Raw genomic sequence first — 8,696 nt, forward strand, 5'->3', positions numbered from 1 at the left:
ATAAACAGAGCAATTACAATAGGGCCTTCGCACTGTCAGTGCTCGGGCCCTAATAATAAGAAACGGAGCAGATACAATAGGGCCTTCGCACTCTCAGTGCTCGGGCCCTAATAATAAACAGAGCAATTACAATAGGGCCTTCGCACTGTCAGTGCTCGGGCCCTAATAAGAAACGGAGCAGATACAATAGGGCCTTCGCACTCTCAGTGCTCGGGCCCTAATAATAATAATAATAATAATAATAATAAACAGAGCAATTACAATAGGGCCTTCGCACTATCAGTGCTCGGGCCCTAATAATAATAATAATAAGAAACGGAGCAGATACAATAGGGCCTTCGCACTCTCGGTGCTCGGGCCCTAATAAACAGAGCAATTACAATAGGGCCTTCGCACTGTCAGTGCTCGGGCCCTAATAAGAAACGGAGCAGATACAATAGGGCCTTCGCACTCTCAGTGCTCGGGCCCTAATAATAATAATAATAATAATAATAATAAACAGAGCAATTACAATAGGGCCTTCGCACTATCAGTGCTCGGGCCCTAATAATAATAATAATAAGAAACGGAGCAGATACAATAGGGCCTTCGCACTCTCGGTGCTCGGGCCCTAATAAACAGAGCAATTACTATCCGGTTGTTCAGTCTGACGTCACTAGCCGTGTCTGGGTCTAAACTCCGCTGCAGGTCCATATATCAAACGATCACTGTGGCATTACTGAGAGTTGAAAAACTGTCTAAAGTCTTTCATCTTTAATAAAATGATCAGCGTTCTGCTCTACCAGGTGTAACAATTGAGTTTAACATCCAGGCATCCATGAAAACGGGATTTATGACATTTAACAGAGTTAGAAGTTAGCAGGGAGTTAGCTCGCTAGCTTCTATCTAAATACAATATAGCATGTCCTGACTGCGGGGTTTTGGAAACAAATTAAAACGTACAGCTCTGTTATCACTTCCAGCATAAATGAAGACAGAAAACTAAACAGCAGTAACGTTTGTAGGGTTACTGAAGTTGGGCTAGCTGGTATATAATGATGTGCTGCGTGACCGCTAGCGACACAGCTACGTTAGCATAATATAAACAAGCTAACTTTTTTTTCCACTCGATAAAAGTTACCGTGAGTGTTCTCGGTGGTCAGGAACAAATGTAATCGCTTGGCAGGATGCTGTAAAAGGACCAAACTTCAGCCAGGAGAACAACTGAGATAATCCATCCACAATACGAGGTTAGTCATTCATATACTGCTGCATGGGCTGGGCTGTAGTTACACCCTAAGGTTTTAAAAACTGAGCTTAAATAAATGATTAGCGGTAATAAAAGCCGAGGGAGGTCAACAGTGATCACTGACTGTTTTAGGAGCTTTTTGAGATCAAATAGAAGAAAATACATAACATTAAACATGTTAACAACACAAAAGCCATATTAAACGCAGACTACTTTAGACCCGGAAGTAGGATTCGTCGCGTCATCACTGAACAACCGGATAGGGCCTTCGCACTGTCAGTGCTCGGGCCCTAATAATATGCAGAATAATAAATCCGACGAATAGTAACAAGTGTGCCTCTTTACATAGGCACACTTAATCAGTCTGTGGTCCTATTGCTTGACTGAGAAACACAGGGAGAAGCCGGAAGTAGAGTCATCACCTACAAAATAAAGCGTTTTCTCTAGAGCTCATTCAATTTGTTGCCCCAAACCCCCCCCCCCCCCCCCCCCCCCCTTATTTTTTTCTGGTATAGTGGTAACAATAAATCAAATCCCCAAGTTATGCAACAAATGTAGTATTTGGAATTTTTAAAAACATTTTGAATGCTGTTAGACCTGCTGAATCGCAAACGATTTTATGGTGAAAATAACACCAGGAAGTTCCATTTATGCCGTTTAACTTTTCCAAGGTCTTCCGTTTCACGTACCACTCGCTAGCCACACGCTCCATTCATCCGTGTGCCTGTGTTCACCGGTGTTATACTACGCAGCTGGTATTGTGTGGGAGAAGAGGGCCACGAGCATGTCAGGCTCAACTTCCCCGCCTCCCACAGTGGAGGCTGTGGGCACTGAGGGATGTTTTCCCCCAGGATACAAACCGTTCAAACCCGAGGAGCACGGACTGGAGCGCGGGTTCCGTCTTACAAGCTTTTCGGAACTGAAGGGATGAGGCTGCAAAGTCCCGCAGGAGGCTCTGCTCAAACTCCTGGCGGGACTGGAGCCGGACCGGGCCGACGGGACAGGGAAGGCCGGAGACCAAGCTTCGGAGTTCGGCCAACAGCTACCTGGCCCACGACTAGGTAAAGGACAAATTCGAAGTTAGTAGAGCTAGCCATTATACTCTAAAACCCAAGTTAACGTCAGTTAGCTAATGCAACTGTTGCTAACCTAGCTAGCTTGTGTTTACTAATGGCAGCTTATTTGACAGAAAGCAATGGGCGGAAAACACTTTAAGATTCAAATACACACACACACACACACACACACACACACACACACACACACACACACACACACACACACACACACACACACTATATTGATAGCTAAAGCTACCCATATAGTGCTTAGCTTTAGCTTGAATAGTGCTTTAGCTTGGCTAAATAATTAATAATTAATACATGTAATAGTTAACTAACCAGGCAAGTATAGGACACGTGTTTTGCGAGTTATCAAATTACCACACGGTAAGTATGAGTCAGCAGAAATGTCTCGGATGCTCTGAGTGCGAAGTTCGTGCAGATAGTCCAATGTTCCTGTTGTAACTGACTTGCACACTTTCTAACTCCGTGTAACAGCAATATACAAAGTTACACTGAGTAACCCCCAAAGATTAAAACAAATTCATGTAAAGTTCAGACAGTGTCAGGCAATTCCGTGTAACAGTCCCGTAATAACTAGACTACTAAATTTGTTTAACTGCAGTTAAATACGGACTACCAAAAATAAAAAGTAGTAGTAACACAAAATAAGTCAACTTTTGTTTGCTTGTCTTGTCCTCATCCTTGTGGTGTGTTTACAGGCATAGGGATGGACTCCGCTGTCATTCCTCTGAGACATGGAGGACTGTCACTTGTCCAGACCACAGATTTCTTTTACCCTCTGGTGGAAGATCCATACATGATGGTGAGTTTACTAGCATGCATTTCCCGCCACTAAGCATTACTACACAGTACATGGGCAAGGAGGGAAAGCTATGCAAACAACGTAACAGGATAACTTGCTGATAATTAGGCATCTTTGTTTAAAGTGACATCTTTTTTTTTTCTTTTTTATAGTATTATAGCAGTATAATAGGAGATTTTAGCCCATAAAACCAAAACCTCAAATGCACATATTAAATTATTACTTATTTTGTCCAAAACAGTACTGCAGACTATAATATCAAGATTTAAAAAAAAAAAAAAAAAACACATCGCAGGCAATTAGACTGTGATACTGTGATAAAGCTTCCAGCTCCTTCTGTTCATTAGTTATGCCATTGGCAGTTTTTGGTGAGGATTTCTGTCTTTGAGTGCCACCTATCTATGGGAGCTTTGTAAAGCTAACAGTCACATGACTGTTACTCTCTCTCCGTTTGTCTTACAGGGCAGGATAGCATGCGCTAATGTCCTCAGCGACCTCTATGCCATGGGCATCACAGAGTGTGACAACATGCTGATGCTACTGAGTGTCAGCCAGAAGATGAATGAAAAGGTAGGATTTTGTGTGCTGTGTTGAGTCAGTCTCTGATGTGATTATGAAGTGGGGGCTGTCAACAGATTTGTGTCCTTGTAATTTTCATAAACAAATGAACATTGATTAAAGCTAGCATAAGCGCTTCGTTGATAGTTTATGGTCATGTGTTTATGCATGTGTGAAACAGGACCGTGAGCGCGTGATGCCGCTGATGATTCGAGGCTTTCGTGACGCAGCAGAAGAGGGAGGAACTTCAGTGACAGGTGGACAGACTGTGATAAATCCCTGGATCATTGTGGGAGGAGTAGCATCGGTCGTCTGCCAGCCTAATGAGTTCATTATGTGAGTACCTGAAACAGCTTTACTTTACTATAGTTAGATCACCCCAGTCTGTCAGTGGTGCAGTTCTCCTTAATTGAATTCCAGTTTTAAAAGCACCGGTTTTGATATCAGTGATGCAGATTGGTTGGTATTACATCACTGTTAATGTTTATTTTAATTGGTCAATTAGAATTTCACCTCATATTTATTACATTTTTACAGACCTCTTTATGTCCTTTTGGACCTGATCTTCCCTTTTCCCAACTGTTAATGCAATCCTACCTCTGTAACAAGGAAATCAGGGTCATAATTAACACTGTTAACAAACCTCCAGAACCCCTGAAACTACATTGAATTGTAATAATACTTTAACATTTTGTGTTCAACTGTGGCCACAGATTTACATTTTCTTCTTGGCAGGGATGATGCATGTGCATGACAAATGGAGGTGCACATGCGTTCTTAATGTAATTATCAAATAATACCAATAATGACTGGGAATACAACAAATTTGTTATTTTTAAACTTATTCGTGACAAACTTATCAATATCAGGCTTTTCTTGAGAGTCTTATATCTACATTTAGTTCAACTCCTGACATAGCTAAGCCAGGTCTCTACTTAGTTCTAGATAGAGTGGCCTTCAACTCAGTGGTACTTCAGTGTAAAACAAGGACTACTGCAGTCCAAGTAGGTGGAGTTGGAGTCTGCCTCACAGCAGGACAAGACCTGCATAACTGAACTAGCCAGGATGCCTGGGGAGGAAGGGCCACATCCAGCTAAGCTTTCATAACAAGAGTGAGGGTGTTCACTCAAATACTGGTTGTGTTTGAGCAGCTGTGAAACATGGGGGACCACACAAGTCAACTCTGTGTTGTGAGACGCTCTGCATTCTTATCTCTTACAGCTACAATATTCTGGGTATGACTAACTTTTATTGCTCATCGGCAATAAAATTCTATTGAACAATAAAAGTTCTGCCAGTGCCTCATTAGCAGAGATGCCTGTGAAGACAAAGAAACAAAGACCTTTTATGAATAACGCATTATGAAAGGTTGTGACTCACAAAATGCAAAGATTTGCATGTTTTATGTTTACGTTTTGTTTTATTTTCCAGGCCTGATGGGGCTGTACCAGGTGACGTTTTGGTGCTGACCAAACCTCTGGGCACTCGGGTGGCTGTAAACGCTTATCTGTGGATCGATCAGGTTAGCCATTCAACTGTGTTCACAGAAATATTAAGTGTAATGTTGCCACAGGAAACCAATTGAGAGTTTCCTTAGCTGTGTGTTTGGGATCATTGTCTTGCTGAAACATCACCCTCGTTTCATCCTCATCCTCCTGGTAGATGGCAGCAGACTTTTATCATGAATGTCTCAGTACATTTTTCCTTTCATCCTTCCTTCAGTGTTATATGTAGTGTGGTAGCTTTGTTGGCTAGCTGAAAACAGCCCCACACCATGATATTAATTGGCACTTGGTTGACAATATCTGGTGAGAATTGCATGCTGACACATTTGGAAAAATGTTTACAAGAAAGACAATATGTATTGGTTACTTCCTGGTCACATGAGCTAAAATTGCTCCAGTTCTTTGATGAAACGCCCAAGACTGCTGACAGGGTTTGTGTCCGTGTAACAAAAAAATGTTTTGTTTGCTAACAGTTCTCCTTCCTGCAAAGGTTCACAGCTGCCATGTGTGGGTCATTGTGCATGTAGAAATGTATAAAAGCACTGCTTTGAAGATTAATTATCTTGTTGTTGTTTTTGTTTTACCAGCCTGAAAAGTGGAACAAGATCAAGCTGGTTGTCACCAAAGAGGAAGTTATAGAGGCCTATCAGGAAGCTATGTTTTCCATGGCAACCCTTAACCGCACAGGTACACTACTTTGATTAAGATCTTGAGTCGTTAGTGGTCATGCAAATGTATTATTAGTTAACTATTTAACTAAATAATGTTTAAATTACAGTTAGCAGACTTTATATCAGCTGTTATTGATTAATTTATTTTCCCTTTTCTTTCTTGTGGTTCTACTCTGGCTCATTCACATTTTGCCTCCAGCGGCGGGTCTAATGCACAAGTACCAGGCCCACGCTGCCACAGACGTGACTGGTTTCGGCTTGTTGGGTCACGCCAACAACCTGGCAAGACAGCAGCAAAACGAGGTGGCCTTTGTTATCCATAACCTTCCAATCATAGCCAAGATGGCTGCCATCAGTAAAGCCTGCGGAAACCTGTTTAACCTGCTTCAGGGCACTTCAGCTGAGACATCCGGTACAACCAGTGACATTAAACATGTGGTTAAATTTGAATAAATGCAGTATTTAAAGCTAGAAACTCACATCCCTTCTCCCCCCTCTTCTCCAGGTGGGCTGCTGGTGTGTCTGCCCAGAGAGCAGGCAGCCAAGTTCTGCTCAGAGATGAAAAACCTCAGCTCCGGAGCAGGGGGTCAGGGGGCGGTGGGCGGAGCGTGGATTATTGGTATTGTGGAGAAAGGCGACCGCCATGCTCGCATCATTGACAAACCCCGCATTATCGAGGTTCCACCCCGAGGAAGCCAGGCAGCAAATCAGGAAAACAGCTCCACCAGCCCTGACCCCAGTGTGTCATAGACACTGTCACCCTCTGACACTGTTCTGGTGTGTGTGTGCAAGAGAGAATAAGTGTGTCTATGTGTGTATTAATTGTTGTTCATCCCATCTACCTTTTCTGTCAAAAAGTTGACAGTGCACAGACCAAAACCCAGTGTCATGTGATCCACTGAGACAGGAAATGGACCACAGGCTGCATACATGTCCAGCTTTAGAAGGAGCTGCTAAAACATGGTGTACTTCTCATGTTTCATGTTGTAACTTCAGGGCACAATGTACTGCCTCTCTCAGCATTATTTTTCCCTGTTGCCTTTCATATAGAAAACTTGTTTTATATGATTTATCAAAATCATAAACAGCTTCTGGAAAATGAGTTTCAGTTCTATAAAAAAGAAAAATACTGAATCATACTTGCCCAAAGTAGCAAATAATGAGAAGTGTGTGTGTGTGTGTGTGTGTGTGTGTGTGTGTGTGTGTGTGTGTGTGTGTGTGTGTGTGTGTGTGTGTTATGGTTGGATTAGGGTGATTTATTTTAGGATGTATGGCTAACATTAAATGTGTTAATTTGGTGACGGTTTACTGTGGAAAAGAAATGATGTATCACTCCTAGAACCTGGCTCTGCCCACGCCATCCAGAGGAAGGTTTGAGCAGCTTCCTTTGGGACCTGTTGGGCCGTGTTCAGATTGTCCACCTGGGTCAGCAGTCGCCTGACCGCCCAAGCACAAAGTCCGCCCTTCCTTGTTAATGAAGCTCTGCCTTTCAAACCCCAACCAGCAGGGCCGGGCAGAGTGGATGTTTGTCTCTGGATCAGGGATTGGACTTTCAGTGCTGGAGGTCTAGTGCTGTCTGTTTGTAGATTTCTTGCTTTTCACAATCAAATAAACCCATCATCAATTTAGACCAAAGTGCTGTTTGGGTCTTATGCAACTGTAGTGTGAAGGCACGTTTTTATTTTTACACCAAGAAACCTTCACTGAAAAGTGCTAAGAATAACATTGAAGGGGTTTGGAGCAGTCTGAAGCCTGATCTTTTGCCTCACAGGGATTAGTACATACAATGAGTTCATTATTTGAACCTTTGGTCATGTTTAATACAAGCATACACCAGTCGTGTCAGGACTGTACTGCCGTGTTGTTAGTATCAGTCATCCTGCTTGCTAGTATACTTGTAATATTAAGCTGCTCAGACAGCTCCTCCATCACTGGTGTTGACTTGGACATTCAGACAACGTCCAAATTCACAAATGTTAATCTCACATCATATTCATTTCTAGATTAATAGCTACTCCAGCATTTTGACATTGAGACCGTTGACCCATTTTACTTTGTGGGACTGACACACATCCATCACTACGCATGTGCCTCATTTAGCATGATCTTGTTCTGGAAGACAAAAAAAAAAACATCCACTGAGACCTACCTACCTACCTACCTGGAGTAAATAGAGTAGTATTGATCTACTGGGTGGATGAATATATGCAAATGCACTGCTAACAGTTTTTCAGTTAAATTCTGGATTTTGTCATCTTCAAATGGCTGCATGCGTAGAAAGTTATAGCGGCATACGGCCTGATTTACACTGGGTTACCAAAGTGATCTGTGTACAGATAGCTGATCCATGCATGTTTGCATGTAAACCTGATGCTGTCTGAGGGATTTCCATGGAAATCAGTGAGTCCCTCCCTGGACAACACAAGAATAAGTTCACAGGAGTAGGTTGAATTTTGGTTATTTTTAAATCACCTTATTTGTGCCACCATTTCCTGCATAAACATCAGTGCAGGATAAAACCAGATGAAATGTTCTGGACAGAAGAGACGCATTACAAGTTTTCTGTAATTTCAACCAAATCAATTTAAAGCAAAATGTAACAATATTGAGTGAAAATCATATTGTTTTCCCCATTTTTTCCATAACCAACTTTGAGCATCAGCATCATGGGATATATCAGTTTCAATAGGAAAACTACAAGTTAATGTTTAATGTAAAGGAACTGAGCTCTTGCTGCTACTCTCCTAGCTTCTGACTTTCCACATTTGCATCTGGACCAACATTCATGTGCATGATTTAAAAAAAATATTTTCTTTTGATTATAGCAGTCTTGTCATAATTATTTGA

General features: G+C 42.0%; 1 protein-coding gene across 1 annotated transcript; it reads left to right on the top strand.

Annotated features, from left to right (window-relative positions):
* The first annotated feature begins 1,901 nt into the window (after positions 1-1,901).
* On the top strand, positions 1,902-7,484 carry sephs3 (selenophosphate synthetase 3). The gene is made up of 8 exons (XM_085394158.1): positions 1,902-2,289; positions 3,012-3,115; positions 3,578-3,685; positions 3,855-4,009; positions 5,105-5,195; positions 5,766-5,865; positions 6,049-6,261; positions 6,355-7,484. Exons 1-8 carry the CDS (start codon positions 2,013-2,015, stop codon positions 6,597-6,599), a joined length of 1,293 nt encoding a protein of 430 aa, XP_085250284.1. The 5' UTR covers positions 1,902-2,012; the 3' UTR covers positions 6,600-7,484.
* The last annotated feature ends 1,212 nt before the right edge of the window (positions 7,485-8,696 follow it).

The sequence above is a fragment of the Rhamphochromis longiceps genome, linkage group LG20 (genome assembly GCF_057381845.1).
Source record: "Rhamphochromis longiceps isolate RC_006_pf linkage group LG20, R_longiceps_female_GT1.1, whole genome shotgun sequence".
NCBI classification, from domain to species: domain Eukaryota; kingdom Metazoa; phylum Chordata; class Actinopteri; order Cichliformes; family Cichlidae; genus Rhamphochromis; species Rhamphochromis longiceps.